The sequence below is a fragment of the Chlorocebus sabaeus genome, chromosome 10 (assembly GCF_047675955.1).
Source record: "Chlorocebus sabaeus isolate Y175 chromosome 10, mChlSab1.0.hap1, whole genome shotgun sequence".
NCBI classification, from domain to species: Eukaryota; Metazoa; Chordata; class Mammalia; order Primates; family Cercopithecidae; genus Chlorocebus; species Chlorocebus sabaeus.
In genome coordinates this window covers 35,266,051-35,284,965 of record NC_132913.1, presented here as the reverse complement: position 1 = coordinate 35,284,965, position 18,915 = coordinate 35,266,051, and the positions used below count along the sequence as shown (strand labels likewise).

The following is an 18,915-nucleotide window of genomic DNA, read 5'->3' as shown; positions in this document are numbered from 1 at the left end:
TTCACAATGTATTACCGTGCTATGTTTTGTCTCCTAAAGAAAAGCACAACGATTATTTTGATGACTTTTCTGATGTTTGCAGGGTTTTTTTCATGCCAGTTGAGACTAACCAACCTCTGGGAGTCAATAGACCTAACAGCTACTGCTGCTGTTAAGTAAGCTATGTCATCTTGGGCAGGTCATTTAAAATCTCTGTGTTTGTTTTCACTTCTATAGGTAGTACTATGTGTTTTTTGAGGTCCCTTTCTTTACTAACCCTATGAGTGTATCCCTCATTTTATGCGGATACTGCCTTATCAGTGGGAGATACATATGTACACATACATATACACATATATATTATTCCAACAAGATTCTAAGTTTTGTTTAGAGACCAAATTTTATATTTCTCATCTTTCCCATAATGCTTGTCACAGAGCCTTGTAATAAGTAAACACTAAAATGTTAGGTTAAATTGATTGAGAAGGTCTGGCATTGACTTGTAGCTACTTGGTTGTCTTATTAACTACAGTTTATGTAGATTAAACATTTTATTTAATCGTTTTTCAAAATGTGCTCATTTTCTAGATCATTTGTAATGTCATTCCAGTAAAAATTTGTCTTTCAGTTTAGTGAAAATACATCTTTAAGCAATGCTGGAAACTAAAACCATGAACTCATTTATATATGAATATCTATTACCCATACTGAAACACACATATGGAAATTGAGCAGATAATGCCAATCTGTGGTGCTTGGTCATATTTCACTAATCATGAATTGTTATCATAGCTTAACTCAGCATCATCAGAAAATTTATATCTTATTTACATTGCTGACAGTAGCAAGTTGAGTGCATACAGTCTGTTGCATGAAAGGACTTGTGAGTGACTTATGACAACAGTATTATTTAGGTGAAGCAATAATCTATTGAAAACATATTTTGTATTAATTAGTTAACATATTCAACATATATTAATATACTTTGAAACTTATATTTGCAACGTATTCATTCAGCAGTAATTTATTGAGCAACTTATTTTCAAATGGAGTTGGTGGAGTATCCCAAAGCAAGTCTCATGTGTGTGCCCTTGTAAGATTTGATAATTCTGAATTCTTTTAAGAAGCTATTCTAAGTTAGTTGTAATCTGCTCATAATATAGATAGAAGTTGTATACCTTTGCTAGTCAGCAAGCAGAGAAGTATTTGGTAAATTGACCAAACTTCAAATTTGACATGAAGGACTGTCACCAGGAATTCATCCAGGTTGCTTCTCCCACAAAGTTTAGGATTATGTTAGTCTATAAAACAGTGATTAGAACTAACCTAAGATGAGGAGCTTAAGTTAGTTGTGCAAACTAAATGGAGGGCTTTTATATTCTATTTCTAAGGTAGGAAAACATTTGACATCTGAATGGCTATTGAGCTATATGTAGGAATAAGTTATTAGTGTCAGCTATTTTCTAATTCTGTCTTTAGATGTTAAGAGAGTTTACTAAACAGTTATCATTGTTGTTGGCCAAACAGTTAGTCTAAAATACATTATGCAGAATTGGTGAGGTAGACATAGAGGCACTGAGTGAGGGTTTGGATCTGAGGAAGGCATAATGAGAAAGAAGAGTTATAAGTACTCATGAAATCTCAAGAGCAGTAAAGGATGTACTTCATAATTTTTAGAATTTATCAACAAGCAACCCTTGGAAAGCATAGGAATGGAGAATTACGACAAATAAGCCACCTCAGTTGAAAAATGGGAAGTGTGAATATACACGTGATTGAGTCTTGAGCTTATTTAGTCATCCTGCTTTGGTTAGCATGTAACTATAAAATTTCAAATACAGATACAGTAAGTAGTGGTCAGTGAAGATATTTCAGAATTCATCTCTTCCTTTGTAAAGGTATAGATTGTAGGGGACTTACTGTCATGGGGAAATGCGCATAGGCCATTCAGAGAGCAGACAGCTTTAGATGACACATTTTTACAATTCCTATAATTTTTGTACTTTGTCAATACAGAAATAAATTTAAAATGGTCAGCAGCTCTCTGATGTATAATATAGTAGTGCTCTGGAATTGCAGTAATGAGAATTTCCTCCATATGCAATTGACTCTTGAACAATGTAAGGGTTAGGGGTCAAAACACCCCCTCCCTACCCAAAGCAGTTGAAAATCTGCATGTAACCTTTGCCTCCCCAAAAACTTAACTGCTAATAGTCTGCTTGACTAGAAGTCTTACTGGTAACATAGTCAATTAATATATATTTTATATATGTATTACATATTGTATTATAATAAAGTAAGCTAAAGAAAAAATATTTAGAAAGAAAATATATCTACTCTATAAAGAAAATATGTTTACTATTCATTAAATTGAAGTGGCTCATTGTAAAGGTCTGCATCCTACTCGTCTTCATGTTGAGTAGGCTGAGGAGGAAGAGGAGGGGTTAATCTTGTTGCCTAGGGGTAGAAGAGGTGGAGGAAGTAGAAGGGGAGACAAGACAGGTAGGCACACTGGGTGTAACTACAGAAACACATTGTAATTTGTGTCTATCTCTTTTGATTTCTAATTTGTTTTAAAAAGTTTCTATACAGTATCAACCTTTCCTCAACCATTTGCTTTGATTCCAGTACCTGTATCATAGAAGGGTCCATGTTGTGAAGAAATCAAGAGCAGTCTTTTATATTCAGAACTGTTCTGCCAGTTTGTCTAATGTCAGTTTGTTTTCTGGCACTGTTAACTTCTGCATCTTTCTCACTGTCTGGCAGTGGTTCAGAAGCATCTGTCTCCACTTGTCTTCTGTTAATTCCTCTGATGCGGTATCTGTTAGCTCTTGAATTTCTCTAAGACCCGTATCTTGAAACCCATCACTCCCCACCCTTTTTGCCATATCTGCAATCTCTTTCATGATTTTCTTGATTGGCTTTGTAATAAATCCTATGAAGTCATGCACAACATCTGGACATAGATTTCTCCAGCAGGAATTTGTTTCAGGCTTGTTGGCTTTCACGGCCTTTTCTGTGACAACAGGGCATCTTCAGTGGGATAATCCCCCCAGACTTTCATCGTGTTCTTTCTGTGGAGGTTTTTCCATAGTGTTGACATTCCTTTCCATAGAGTTCTGTGTGTAATGAACCTTAAAGGTCCTTATGACCTGATCTACAGGTTGAATTAGAGACTTTGTGTTTGGGGACCAGTGGACTATTTGGACAAAAACCTTCGGTGTTGAACTCTTGGGATTCTGGGTAGCCAGGGGCATTGTCCAATATCAGAAGAACTTTAAAAGGCAGTCCCTTACTGTCTGGGTACTTCCTGACTTCAGTGAAAAAGCATCAGTGGAACTAATTCATTAACCCCATTGGCTCATTGAGTGAATTGGTTCCAGTGTTTTGGCTATTACAAGTAAATTTATTATGAACATACATTTTACAGGTTTTTGTGTGAACATAAGTTTTTCTGTCAGGTAAGTACCCAAGAGTGCAATTGCTATGTGGCCTGGTAAGTGTAACTGCTGACAAGAAACTTTTCAGAGTAACCATGTCAAGAAACATTCCCACCAGTGGTTAAATGAAGGATTCATTTTCTCTACATTCTCACCATCTTTGAGTTATTTTAGCTCTCCTAATCGGTGTGTAGTGATATCTTACTATGGTTTTAATTTGCATTTTCCTAGTGGATAATGATATTAAACATCTTTGCATATGCTTATTTGCCACCTGTATATCTTTGGTGAAATGTCTACGTGTGTGTTTTGCCTATTTTCTAATTGGATTGCTTCTTTTTTTATTACTGAGTTTTGAGGATTCTTTAGATACAGATATTTTGTCAGATATGCGGTTTGCAAGTGTTTTCTCCCATCTGAAGCTTGTCTCATCTGTACTATTAGAATTGTCTTTGAAATATTCTTTATTATGTAGTAGATATTTGAGCATTACATGAAGGGGCAAGATGTCAAAATAACCTTTGGACTAAAACTTTATTTACAGTCAAAATTTATGTAGGTTATAAGGTAGATACCATAGTGGTGTGTTTGTTGTTTCTTTTCTGAATGCTGGCCCCAAATGAAGAAAAAATGATCTTAATAGCATACTTGATTTATATAAGATGCAAAGAGGCAGATTAGATACCTACCTTGGAACTGTGGACATTTATTTCATTTTTCTGAGTAATTCTTTCTTAATTCATGAAGTGGGCAAAAAAAAATCTTTTACTTCTAAGAATACTGTAAGATAGCTAATGTAGTTCTACAGAATAAAACATACTGCAAAACCCTTTCTCCTTTTTACATTTTAATTAGCCTTATAATCTAGGAGACAATTATCACATAGTTCCTTGTGATTTTAGATTTTGGCTGAGAGATAGTCAAGAGCATCATAAACCAGAGTTGAGACTATAAAATGTAGCTACAAAGGTTTTTCCCTCTCATAATAGTTATTAGGGAAAATAAAAACTTAAATAGAATAAGATAAAACTTTAGACATAAAAGACTGCTAGAAGGTATCTTAAGACAACTGAGAAGACCACTTTTCTTCTAAGAAAGAAGATGCTTAAGGGTCAAGACAATAATCGAGTACTCTGTTATTTAATTTTCAGTTAGGAAGCCTGGAGCCAGAGGACTTTTGCTGGCTGAGGCGTTAGTTACCTGGCTTACACATTAAGGAGGACACAGATTTGCTTGCTGGTCTGTCTGTCAAGGCCTGGCTCAGCTAAGGACCTGTTAACATTTCTAGAGAAGAAAACAGCATTACCATGGTTTGCTTTCTAATTGCCACTATATGAAATTAATAAATGTGAATGTAAAATATATTGGCTGATCTTCCTTCAGGTTATTGAAATGTGTTTGTACTTCTTTTTTTAAACAGTTGGCTAAATAAGTAACAATTGAATAAGAGTATAACTTATTTGGGTTCAAATCCTGGCTCTGCCACTTAGTCGCTTTTTGATATGTATTTTATATGTATTTTTTTTCTAATTGATGAATAAAATTGTTATCCATTTATAGTATACAGCATGATGTTTTAATATATGTATACATTGTAGAATGACAAAATTAAGCCTATTAACATATCTGTTACCTCACATACCATTTTTTTTGTAACAAGAAAATTTAAAATCTGCTTTCATTCTGTGAGTTCCCCTGTTAGAGGTTCCACCTACTGTAGTCCCCCCCTTATCCTCAGTTTCACTTTCCATTGTTTCAGTTACCTTTGGTCAGCTGAGGTTCCAAAATATTAAATGGAAAATTTCAGAAGTAAACAATTTATTAGCTTTAAATTGCATGCCACTCTGAGTAGTGTGATGAAATCTTGCAGTGTCCTGCTCCATCTTGCCTGGGACATACATAATTTCTTTGTCCAGCATATCCATGCTGTATATGCTACATTGTTGCAGGAAGTCAGGGACCCTGAACCAAGGGACTGGCTGAAGCCGTGGCAGAGGAACATGATTGTGAAAATTTCATGGACTTTTATCAGTTCCCAGATAATACTTTTATATTTTCTTATGCCTGTCTTTACTTTAATCTCTTAATCCTGTTATCTTTGTAAGCTGACAGTGTGCATCACCTCAGGATCACTGTGATAATTGTGTTAACTGTACAACTTGTTTGTAAAACATGTGTGTTTGAACAATATGAAATCAGTGCACCTTGAGAAAGAACAGAATAACAGCGATTTTTAGGGAACTAGGGAAGACAACCATAAGGTCTGACTGCCTGCGGAGTTGGGCAAAAAGAGCCATATTTTTCTTCTTGCAGGGAGCCTATAAATGGATGTGCAAGTAGGGAAGATATCGCTAAATTATTTTCCTAGCAAGGAATATTAATATTAATACCCTGGGAAAGGAATGCATTCCTGGGGGGAGGTCCATAAACGGCTGCTCTGGGAGTGTCTGTCTTATGCGGCTGAGATTAGGACTGAAATACGCTCTGGTCTCCTGCAGTACCCTCAGTGTTATTAGGGTGGGGAAAAACTCCGCCCTGGTAAATTTGTGGTCAGACCAGTTCTCTGCTCTTGAACCCTGTTTTCTGTTGTTTAAGATGTTTATCAAGACAATACATGCACTGCTGAACATAGACCCTTGTCAGTAGTTCTCCTTTTTGCCCTTTGAAGCATGTGATCTACTGCCTGTTCTTACACTCCCTCTCCTTTTAAAACCCTTAATAAACAACTTGCTGATTTGAGGCTTAGTTGGGCATCATAGTCCTACCAATATGTGATGTCACCCCTGGCAGCCCAGCTGTAAAATTCCTCTTTGTACTCTTTCTCAGCCAGACAACATTTACGGAAAATAGAACTGATGTTGAAATATTGGGGGCAGATTCCCCTGATACTATGTATCCTTTAATCACTCAGTAGCCATCTAGGTTACCAGATTAAAAGAACATAGTATAGAGAGAGAGTTTTGTACTATCCATGATTTCAGGCATCTGAGGGGTGCCTTGGAATTCATCTCCCATGGATAAGGAGAGACTACTGTATAAATTAGATTATGTGGTGTTTGTCTTTCTGTGCCTGGCTTATTTCAGCTAACATAATATCTTCCAGATGCATCTATGTTGTTGCAAATGACAGGATTTCTTTTTTGTTTAAGGCTGAGTTAGTGTTCCATTGTGTATATATACACCACGTCGTCTTTATCTTTTCATCCATTGATGGACACTTAGGTTGATTCCGTATTTTGGCTGTGAATAATGCTGCAGTATATATGGAGTGAGGATATATCTTTGATGTATTAATCATTTCCTTTGTATATATGGATGGATATTCAGTGGGATTACTGGATTATATAATTTGACTTTTAATTTTTTCAAGAACCTCCATACTGTTTTCCATAATGATTATACTAATTTACATTTTTATCAACAGTGTTTCAGGGTTTCCTTTTTTTTCATAATCCTCAACAACACTCATCATCTTTTGTCTTTTTTTAACAAATAGCCTTCCTAGCAGGTGTGAAATGTTATCTCATTGTGGTTTTGTTTGTACTTCCCTGAAAATTAGTAACACTGAGAATTTTCTCAAATACCTATTTGACATTTTTATGTCCTGTGAGAAATCTTTTTGACTATTTTTTAAATTGGGTTGTTTCCTTGCTATTTTTTCTTAGTTCCTTATACAGTCATCCCTCTGTATCCACAGGAAACTGGTTCCAGGACCCCCCTCAGATACTAAAATCTGTAGATGCTCAAGGTTCTTCTATAAATTGACATGGTATTTACATATAACCTACACATACCATCCCATATGCTTTAAATCATCTCTAGATTACTTATAACTTCTAATACAATGTAAGTGCTTTGTAAATAGCCATTATAATGTATTGTTTTTTAAATTTGTATTAATTTTTATTGTTGCATTTTTTCCCCCTCTAAATTTTCTCTCTCTTAAGTTGGTTGAATCTGCTAATGAGGACCGACTACATATTTTGGGTTTTAACCTGCTGTCAGATGTAACATTTGCAAATATTTTCACCTATTCTGTAGGTTGTCTCTTCATTCTGTTGATTGATTGCTTTGTAGGAGCTTTTTAGTTTTATGTCTGTTTTCATTATTCTTGCTTGTGCTTTTGGAGTCATATCCAAAAAAACCTTTGCCAAGTCCAGTGACAAAAAGCTTTTCCCCTGTGTTTTATTTCCCTATGTTTCAGGTCTTACATTTGTCTTTAATCTGTTTTTAGTTGATTTTTGTATATGATGTGAGATAAGGGTTCAATTTCATTATTCTGCCTGTGGATATCCAGTTTTCCTAACACCATTTCTTGAAGAGACTGTCCTTTCTCCATGGTGTGTTCTTGGCACTTTTGTTGAACATAAGTCGACTATAAAAGTATGGATTTATTTCTCGACTCTCTATTCTGGTGGTGTGTATGTTTGTTTTTATGCCAGAATCATGTTGTTTTGAATTATCTTTATTTTGCACTAGGTATTGAAATCAGGTAGTCTGATACCTCCAGCGTTGTTCTTTTGCTCATGATTGTCTTAGCTATTAAATGTCTTTGTGGGTCCATATGAATTTTAAGGGTTTTTTCTATTTCTTTGAAAAATGTCATTAGAATTTTGATGTAGATTACTTTGACCTTCACTTCCAGTAGTAGGGAAATTTTAATAACATTGATTCTTTAAATCCGTGAGCATGGAGTGTCTTTCCATTTATTTGTGTCTTCACTTTCTTTCATCAATATTGTATAGTTTTCAATGACAGACCTTTCGCCTCCTTTGTTGCATTTCTTTCTAATTTGTTTTTGATGCTATTGTAATTAGGACTGGTTTTTAATTTTTTCAAATAGTTATTAGTGTGGAGAAATCTTATTGATTTTTGTATGTTGATTTTGTATCCTGCCACTTTACTGTATGTATTAGTACTAACAGTTTTTTGGTAGAGTCTTAAGGGTTTTCTCTATATAAAATTCATGTCATCTGCAAACAGATCATTTAACTTTCTCTTTTTTGACTTGGATGCCTTTTATTTAATTTTCTTATCTAATTCCTTTGGCTAGGATTTGCAGAACTGTATTGAATATAAATAGCCAAGGTGGGCATTCTTGTCCTGTTCTTGATCTTAGAGGAAAAGCTTCCAACTTTTTACCTTTGGGTGCAATGTTAGCTGTGAGTTTGTTATGTATGGCCTTTATTGTGTTGAAGTATATTCCTTTTATACCTAATGTATTGAGAGTTTTCATCCTGAAGGAATATTGAGTTCTGTTAGAAGCTTTTTCTTTATCTGTTGAGTCAGTCATGTGATTTTTGTCCTTCATTCTGTTAATACATTATGGCATTTACATATTTTTTTACATATGTTGAACCACTTTTGCATCCCAAAGATAAATACCACTTGATCATGTTAATTGATCTAATGTGCTGTTGAATTAGATTTGCCAATATTTGTTGAGGATTTTTGTACCTATATTCATCAAGGATATTAGCCTGCTACCAAAACTATTCACCAAGAGGCCCAGGAAAGGTCATGCACACTGGTACCTCAGAAAATAAGTCCACTATCCTTAGTCTCAACTGTGGACCCTGATAAGACACTTTAACTTGTCTGTGGTCTGAGATCAGTTCAAGGACCCACAAGAAGACAAAACGGTATGAATCCCTGGGTCAAGCTTTCTGAACTTGGTCCTACATTATATCCTGAAACAGCCCTGAAGCTCATCTCCTGCCACTCTTGGTTGCAGCCTGAGAGCAACCCTGCCTGCACAAGGAACTGCTAGGAGACTCATATGTCTATGCCATCAGTACAGACTTGCCAGTCTCTGTCCTGTAGCATATGCTGAAAAAGCTATGAATTGGGAATCCAGCACATCTTAGCCACAGTCTTACAGAAATCCTGCACAGAAATTCTCCTGTAGTCAGGAGATACATCCTTCCGTGTCCTCAGGACAGGCAGGCAGATATCAGTCCCACAGCAGGTCCTGAAACAACCCTGAATCTTGGCATAAGCCCCGCTCAGCTATGGTGAGAGAGCAGTTCTGCCTACCCAGCATCCTGGAGGGAGATGGGGCTGTCCATAGCCCTGCCAACAGGCCACCTGACCCAGGTCCCTCATCAGTCCCTGAAACACCCCTTAAAAGTGGCTCCAGCCCCTCTCAGTACAGCTTGAGAGCAGGCCCACCAACCTAAGAACCTGAAGGGAGGCATGCAGGTTCATGACACCTTAGACAGGCCTGAAGACCTAAGTCTTGACTGTAGGCCCTGAATCAACCCTGTGACTTAGTTCCAGCCCCACTCAGCTGGGGACTATGGCAGTAGTGCCTGCTCAGGTTATCTACTCAGTAGGAGCCCTCCCAGGTTCCCAGAGAAAGCCACACCATCCACACACCTGGTAACAGGTCTTTTCTCTGCATATCTTCATCCTCTGTACAGACCAATGTCCTAGAAAAAGTCCAGTCCACCACCAGATAGGGTTCATATCCTGCTACAGCCCCTGGTAACAAGGTCCTATCAGGCTTTAGCTAAGCCCTCAGGAGGACAGGGCCCTTTCCAAGTCTGAAGCCTGGACCACAGTTGGGGAACCTGTCATGTGAATGAAGATCTGCCCTCAAATTGACTTTCCCAGGTCTTGGGCCCCACTGGGGTTTCACAGACGCCTGCCTGCATCTCAAGGCTAACACAAAGACACTTTTGTCCGTGGGTGGCTGTGAAATTATTGTTGCTATTTGGGAATGCAAGCTGAAGGGCCTCCTATTTCATCTTGCTGCCGTCATTCTCACGTTATTATAATGTTAATCATTGGTGATTTGATGATAGGTGAGCTTTTCTTGAGTTTTATGAGTTCTGGCAGTAAAAAAGTTCCAAAATGTCTTTCACTGGGCAAAATTCAGGGTGTCAGCAAAGCTGTGTTTCTTCTGGAGACTAGATGAGACCAGAATACACTTTTTTAAAAAAGCGGTTAACTTGGTTGGATCCAAATCCTGGCTCTTCCATTTACGTACTGTTTGATTTTGGTCAACATAGTTAGCCTATCTGTGTCTTCTAACCTTAAAAGAGGATTATAATAGTAGTTATCCCATAGGGTAGTTTTGAGGATTAAATGAGTTGATAAATGCAAATTATTTGTAACAATTCCTGATACCTAAGTAAACACTGCTTAAGCTGTTACTGTCTAACTGTTAAAGTAGTCCTATAGGAAATCAGTGCTAAGAAAATTAGGTCTTTTAGTCAAAGGTATTTGTCTATGAGTATGGTAACTTGAGGAGAATTTTACAAGAATTATACATTTTTCATTAATTTTTTTTCATTCCATTTATTCATTGCCAACTTTGTTTTGAGTATTGTGCTACAATGCTTGGAATATAAAAAATCTCAATTTGGAAACACTAGCAAATAAACAGATAATTTTGTTTAAAATAATTAAATAATAAAGAGAAATACAGGCACTTATAAGTATTTAAAGAAGAGGCATTTAACCTAGTCTGTAATGATTATTTGTGTATGGTTGGTGAGTGGAGCAAGAAAGGAAGGTTTTCTATGAAGGATGATCCTGTGGGATGGATGGGTGGGATAATCATAAAGGAAGCATATAAGTTAAAGAAAAAGGAAGAAAGGGAAGGTGAATAGAAGATTTAATGGAAAGGGAGGAGTAGCTGTTAAGAACCACATACAGGCCTGGAGGTATTATTACAGGTTCAGTTCCAGACCATTGCGGTGAAGCAAATATCACAATAAAGTAAATCACCCAAAACTTTTCTCAGTACATATAAAATGTATATTTACAGTATACTAGTCCATTAAGTGTGCAGTAGTATTATGTCTAAAAAATGTACATCCCTTAATTTTAAAATACCTTATTGCTGAAAAATGCTGACAGACAAAATGGGGACATAGTGTTTGAAAAATGGTACCTATCGACTTGTTGGACACAGAGTTGCTATAAACCTTCAATTTACTTAAAAAAATGCACTGTCTGCAAAGCACAATAAAACCAAGTGTACCTAAAGTATGGTATGAGAGTGTTGAATAAACCTGTACTTGGACAAAATGAAGCCATCAAAGATTTTGAAGGTCTTAGGGTTTGAGCATTTTTTACTTTTAAAAACTTGTATTTAATTGTAGAACAGTAAATTCTTAGGTATTATCTCTTCAAGTCACTACGTTTATAATATTTATGCCAATTTTTTTAAGGATTTGAATTTGTTGAAATGAGCAGTCGTAAATCAAAGAGTAACAGCTTAATTCACGCAGAGTGCCTTTCACAGGTTAGTATGTATTTTCATTAACCTCAAGACCTTTTACCCTATAAAAGTGTTGAGAGAAATAGTTATCTTCTTAACTTGAATTTTCCCTTTAGCGTATAAGAAGAATCACTGTTTCTAACCTTCAGGAGATGTCAGTACAAGACCTTGAGATATCAGTACAAGGTCGTAAGAACATTATCATCTGGAAGCAAAATTTTCCAGACTCTGTAAAAATTAAATGTGGACCAACAGATTTTCTTGTTGTTATGATTGTTCTCTATCCTTTTTGTGAGTTCATATATTTTTTTTAATATTAATGTTTTATACTGTAATTTAATTTTATCCTTATTAAGTCCGGGTAGTCAGAATTCAAGCTTTTACTTTTTTCTTTCTAATCTAGATACCTTTTTTTCCCCCCTTTTCTTCCTTAATTGCCCTGGCTTGAACAAATGCTGAACAGGAATGGGAAGAATGGACATTCTTGTCTTTGTTTTCATCTTAGAGAGACAGCATTCAGTCTTTCACTATTATATGTGATATTAGCTGTAGGATTTTTTTAGATGCCCTTTATTAAGTTGAGGAAGTTCCGTTAACGTTCCTCGTTTATCGAGTGTTTTTATAATGAACGTTATCAGAAGTGCATACTGTATTCCAAGTGCTGAACATCTATCTGTATATCTCTTCCTTAAGAAGCTTATAGTCTAGTAGGGAAATGAGCATGGTATTTCTATGTTTGTATGTATCTAGCTTGACCTGAACTACATGTAGTTTTTAAATAAAAATTAAATGTTACTGGTATTCCTTCATAAGACTTGGCTTTCTTTTTGAAGGAAGTTGTTTAACTCTATTTCTAAAAAAAAAAATTTCACTGAAATATGCTTTACGTACCTTTATATGTAAAGTGCACGAATCCTGCATGTACAGCTGAATTAATTTCAATACATGTATATACGTGTTTAACTTCCATGCCAGATCACTTTGGGATTTGTGAACCTTCTAACTAGTCACTGCAGCTTTATCTAGCTTATGTTTTACACCCCATTACTGCCTCTAAGAGATTTTAATGAAGTTTTGGTTTTTTGTTTTGTTTTGATCTTTTTTTTTTTTTAAGGAAGGGATTGAGTTTTTTCTTTTGATCTCATCTAGGTAGAGGAATACACATTATGACTAGTTGAGTGCATATATATGTTCTTTTATGTATTTTTATAGATATTAGCTATTACCTGTACAAAGCCTATTTGTGTTACAGATAATTGCCTTTTGCCTTTTTAAATTTTTTTTTTTTTTTTTTTTGAGACCAAGTCTTGCTCTGTTGCCCCAGCTGGAGTGCAGTGGTACAATCTCAGCTTACTGCAACCTCTGCCTCCTGAGTTCAAGCAATTCTCCTGCCTCAGCCTCCCAAGTAGCTGGTATTACAGGCATCTGCCACGTCTGGCTAATTTTTGAATATTTAGTAGAGAAGGGATTTCAACCATGTTGGCCAGGCTGGTCTTGAACTCCTAACCTCAAGCAATCCACCCATCTCGACCTCCCAAAGTGTTGGGATTACAGATGTGAGCCATCGCGGCCACCCGCCTTTTTTAATCTTTAAAACAGGCCTGCAACAAGGTGTTATTGTCCCTATTTTATAGATAAAGAAATTAAAATTTAGAACAGACTTAACCTTTTAAAATTCATATAGTAGCCTCTTCTGGTGCCAGTGTCCTTACTCTAACTTCCTCTATAATGAACAAGTATGTATCATTTTGTCCCTAGTGAATCATTTTCTTTGCTTAGCCTCTGTACATGGAACAAGAACTCAGATTTATTTCTTTGATACATGAAGGATTAGTTCCATGCCGTCAGTCTAGGAGAAGCAAATATTTTTGGAGGTTTTTTATTCCAGTTCATGGGGCCAAATCTGAGATAGCACCCTAAGGTTGTCCTTGAAAGACCTCTGTTATTAGCTGCAGATCCAAAAAGGAATGACTTTAATGGTCCATCTTTTTAAAGAGTATGGTAGATTATCTGACATAATTTTTCATGACTAAGTCTAAGGCCCTTTTTCTAAGGTGAACTCAAAATATAGCTCCTTGTAAGAATTTTTTTCTGAACTCGTTCACATGCATTGAAACAGCCCTTGAGTTGCTAACGTAACTAAAGTCAGTGATTCTCCCTTTTCTGAAACCTTCACAACTAAATTCTCATTCTTCCTGTGGGACTTGAGATAGATAAGAACACCATTAATATTTTAACTTATGGTGCCATAACTCTAGAGGATAAGAATTTAGGGAGGGTTGAATTGATTCATTAATAACTAATTCTGGCTATTGTAAATGTGCTTTCTTAATCATTTTTTATTGCATGTGTAATATTTTTATATTTATTCACTTTATTTTCATCAGGTACAAAGAATTTTACGTGAAAGATTTTGTCATCAGAGTCCACATAGTAACCTATTTGGAGTGCAAGTACAATACAAGTAAGTCTAGCTGTCCTTTTGACTGTTACGGACCAACTTACAGGTGCCTTCCAGGTCTTGCAAAAATTATGTAACAAGTTTGATATTAAATAAACCTAACAAACACTTTTATAGTAGTAAAAAATTTTGCTTTGTGAATAGAAACACCACATAGCGTGAAGCAGGAGCAGATACAAATATTTCCATAATGCAATAGCACTTTAATGTTCAATCTTGTTTTGTTTATGTTATCTAATACTGTGGAGAGAATTCTAACCATCTTGCCCTTAATACCCAGCAGCCAACTATGGAGTGAAAGTTCAGAGTATTAGTAGGAAAAGAGATTTGAATCCAAGAGTCCTGAGAGTTGCCACTGCTGTCCCCACGATCATACAAATGAATATATTCCAATCTGATACATTTCCACCTGAAGATTTCAGAGTCTATACTACCCTCCTATTTCTTTTGTATTTTTCTGTTTAGGACCATTCAGAGGCTAGTCCAAGTGCCCAGAGGGAGAGAAGAGAGGAAATTTCTATGCATATTCAAATATGCCCTTTAAAAAACTACAACCTAACAAAGTATTCCAGCTTCATTTTTAAAATTTTGTCCTATTTATATCATTTTAGACACTTAAGTGAGCTGCTAAAAAGGACCGCTCTCCATGGAGAGAGTAACTCTGTCCTCATTATCGGACCCCGAGGATCAGGAAAAACTATGGTAAAAGCTGTTCATTTCTGGTGTTTGTTGGCATATGATGATTCTTATTTTATATAATACTGAAAATATTTTTCATTTCATTATTTTGTAACATTTTACCTTTTTTTTTTTAATCATGGAAGACATGTAAAACTTTATAAAGTTAGGGTGGTATATTTGAGTGTAGCAGACCTTTTTTCCCCTCATTTGTCCTCCTAGTGACAAATTGTCAATTGATGTTTGTTCCAACATGGTCTTTTGTCCTTGAAGAAGTAGAGATTTCCAGTGGAAAAAGAAAATAGCATTTATTGAGCATGTACTATGTGTCTTTTTATTATGTTCTCTCATTTATTCTTTACATCAGTGCTGCAAGGTAGGGTTTTTCCCTTTGTTATAGGTTAGAGTACTATCATATCATGCATTCTTTTTATTTTTCCTACATTATTACTATTTATTGTTTAACCCTAATTTACATAGTTTTACATAAGATGCATGCTCACATCTTATATCATTCCTGTCTCCTTTTCCTCTTTATTGTATTTACTTAGTTACCTCAAAAAGATATTCTTACTTATTTCCCCTTGAGCATTTCTTTCATATCCTTTATGCAATATAGGAGACAAATTATGGGTGTTAACTTTTGAAAGTAATTAATTTCAATGCTAAGTAGTCTGTGTAAAATCTGTTCTCATGTATTATATACAATAAATTTAAATTTTTTACTAATGTACTTTAAAAAATGGATAAGTAAAAATTTTTTAACATTTTAAGCAATATATATTGAAATTTATTATGATGAATATGTTAGGATTTTACTGTTATCACTCATCTCAAGTATTGTTTAAAGTATGTAAATTGAGAATTTAGATCTAGGTAATTTCTTTTAATAGTTCACAAATTTTCACATTTATAATCATATTTACAGTAATTTTTAGGTTTCAAATCTATGTTTAATTTGTTTTAGTCCTCATACTCAGCTTCTATAAATCACTATTTCTTTATTCTTGAGTTTTTTATTATGGTTTTTCTTTGCATTTGAATTCACTATTATTTTGGGTGGTTTTCACAAGAGAACTCTGTGAAATGTTTTTAAATTTCAAATTTTTAAATTTTTAAATTTAAGAAACTTTTTAACCATTCTAATAGGTGTAGATTGGTGTCTCATTGTACTTGTAATTCTCTAATGACATGCTGTTGAGCATCTTTTCATACACTTCTTTTTCATCTGTATATGTTTGGTGAGGTGTCTTATGTCCATTTTTAATTTGGGTTGTTTTCTTATTGATAGGTTTTAAGAGTCCTTTATATTTCTGATTTTCAGTTTTGTTTTGCAAGTATTTTCTTACAGTTTGTGGCTTTTCTTTTCATACTATTAATATTAACATTGTCTTTTGGCAGAGCAGAATATTTTATTTTTATTTTTATTTTTGAGACAGGATCTTGCTATGTCTTTCATACTATTGCTATGTCAAAGTCAAGCATACTATTGCTTGTCAAACATACTATTTTGCTATGTATACATACAAAACATACTATTTGCTATGTCAAACATACTTTTAACAGTATGTTCGGTAGAGTAGTTTTTATTTATTTACTTACTTAGAAAATAGTGCAGTGGCCTGATCACAGCTCACTGTAGCCTCGGCCTCTTGGGCTCAAGAGGACTGCTTGGCCTCAAGCAGTCCTTCCACCTCAGCCTCCTGAGTACCTGGGGCTACAAGCATGCACCATCACACCTGATGTGTTTTTTAATTTTGTTTAGAGACAAGGTCTCCCTATGTTTCCCAGGCTGGTCCTGAACTCCTGAGCTCAAGCAATCCTGCGTCAGCTTTCCAAAGTGCTGGGATTACAGACAGGAGCCACTGTGCCCAACTGAAGTCTTTGATCTTAGTAATCTAATTTGTCAGTTTTTTCTATCATGAGTTATGATTTTGGTGTTATGTCTGAAGCTTCATCACCAAACCAAAGGTCATCTAGATTTTTTCCTATGTATCTTCTACAAACTTTATAGTTGTGCATTTTATGTCTAGGTCTGTGATTCATTTTGAGTTAATTTTTGTGAAAGGTGTAAGGTCTGTGTTTAGATTCCTTTTTTTTTTTTTTTGGAAATGAATGCTGAATTGGAGAAAGACTGTCTTTTATCCATTGAATTGCCTTTGCTTCTTTGTCAAAGATCAGCTGACTATGTTTATGTGGGTGTATTTTTAGGTTCTCTTTCTGTTCCCTTGCTTTGTCTGTTCTTTTGCCAATATCACATTGTTTTGATTACTGTAGACTTTTAGTGAGTCTTTAAGGTAAGTACTGTCAGTTGTCTGACCTTGTTCTTCTGCAGTATTGTGTTGGCTGTCTGCATACTTTGCCTTTTCGTATTAACTTTAGAATCACTTTATACATACCCACAAAATTCTGGGAATCTTTGTATTGAATTGCTGGGATTTTGTGTTGACTTTATACATCACATTAGGAAAGTCTTCCCCATTCATGGAGTATCTATGTATTTAGGAATTTTGTCAGTTTTTGTAGTTTTCTTAATAAAGATATTATACATGTTTTGTTAGATTTATACCTAATTTTTCATTTTTTTTTGGTGCTAGTGTGAAGAGTGCTGTGTTTTTAATTTCCTTTTCTAAGTCTTCATTGCTGGGAGATAGCTAAACAGTTGGCTTTTGTATATTACCTTGTTTTCTGCAACCTTGCTATAATCGCTTCTCAATTCCATTAGTTTTTTTGTCAATTCTTTGAGATTTTTTACTCAGTTATGTTATCTGTCAGCAGACACTTTTAATTATTCCTTCCCTATCTCCATACCTTTTATTCCTTTTCTTCTCTTATTGCATTAGTTGTTCATTGACTATGTCTAACAGTTGATCATAAAATTCACTAATATTCTGCATACTGTTTTAGTATAAATTTAGAGGGTATTGTTCACTAAAGAATAATATTCTTTTATTTTTGAATATCCTCTTTCATTTTTTCTTAGGATTAGGAAAAAAATGAATATCCAATATTAGAATATTCAGTTCTTAAATCTTTGTTTTCATTTTTCTGTGTCTACCATCTTTTTCATGTTTTTTTTTCCCCCCTCTCAGCATTCTATCATATGGCCAATGTGATTTTTTTTACTGCCAGTGCTGTCTTTTGCTTCTTCTAATCTGATATTGCATTTCAGTTTTCTAAGAGTCTTTCCTTCTTGTCTAAGTCTGGCTTAAATAGCTCAAAACATTTATTTCATAAAATAGTCATTTTAAATAGTAATTAACATTTTTATAGTTTATTTTTAAATTGACTCATAATAATTATACACTTTGATGGGATATATAGTGATGTTTTGATACATAGAATGTATAGTGATCAAATCAGAATAATTAGCATATCAGTCATCTCAAACATTAATCATTTATTTGTGTGGGGAACATCCAGTATCCTTCTAGCTATTGGACAATATTATTGTTAATTATAGTCATCCTATAGTTACAGAACACTGATAGTACAACACTGTAACTTACTCCTCCTATCTTGCTGTAATTTTGTATTCGTGATTGAATCTCTCCCCTATCCCTCCTTTCCTCCTACCCTTCCTACCCTATCTTCTCTTCTACTTTTGACTTCTATAGTATTTACTTTCCCTGGCTTCCATAGATGAATGAAAACGCATGGTATTTAACTTTCTTTTCCTGTCTTATTTCATTTAATATAACTTCTTCCAGTTTCATCCATGTTGCTGTGAATGACAGGATTTCATTTCTTTTTTTAATGGCTGAACAGTATTCCATTGTGTGTGTATACACATATTCTTTATCCATTCATCTGTTGTTGGACAACTAGGTTGATCCATATCATGGCTATTGTGAATAGTACAACAATAAATACAGGGTGCAGATGTCTCTCTGATCTAATGATTTCCTTTCCTTTATATAAATTCTCAGTAGTGTGATTGCTGGACCATATGGTAGTTCTAATTGTAGTGTTTTGGGGGGAACCTTTGTACTGTTTTCAATATTGGCTATACGAGTTTACATTCCCACCAATGGTGTATAAAAGTTCCCTTTTTTTTGCATCCTCACCAGCATTTATTATTTTTTGTTTTTCTGAAAATAGGCATCCTAACTGGGGTGAGATGATAC

At 35.0% G+C, this 18,915-nt stretch overlaps 1 protein-coding gene across 7 annotated transcripts in view; it reads left to right on the top strand.

Annotated features, from left to right (window-relative positions):
* Positions 1-18,915, top strand: part of ORC4 (origin recognition complex subunit 4) — an 88,049-nt gene that overhangs the window by 34,865 nt on the left and 34,269 nt on the right. For 6 of the 7 annotated variants that reach the window (XR_012094183.1, XM_007964940.3, XM_007964939.3 and 3 more), the window contains 3 exons: positions 11,600-11,673; positions 14,037-14,113; positions 14,722-14,812. Coding sequence is in view for 6 of the 7 variants with exons in the window: in XM_007964940.3 (XP_007963131.1) it covers positions 11,617-11,673; positions 14,037-14,113; positions 14,722-14,812 (225 nt within the window). In the remaining variant the exon portion in view is untranslated. The remainder of the gene's footprint in view (positions 1-11,599; positions 11,674-14,036; positions 14,114-14,721; positions 14,813-18,915) is intronic. The other variant, XM_007964941.3, reaches the window with a different exon arrangement.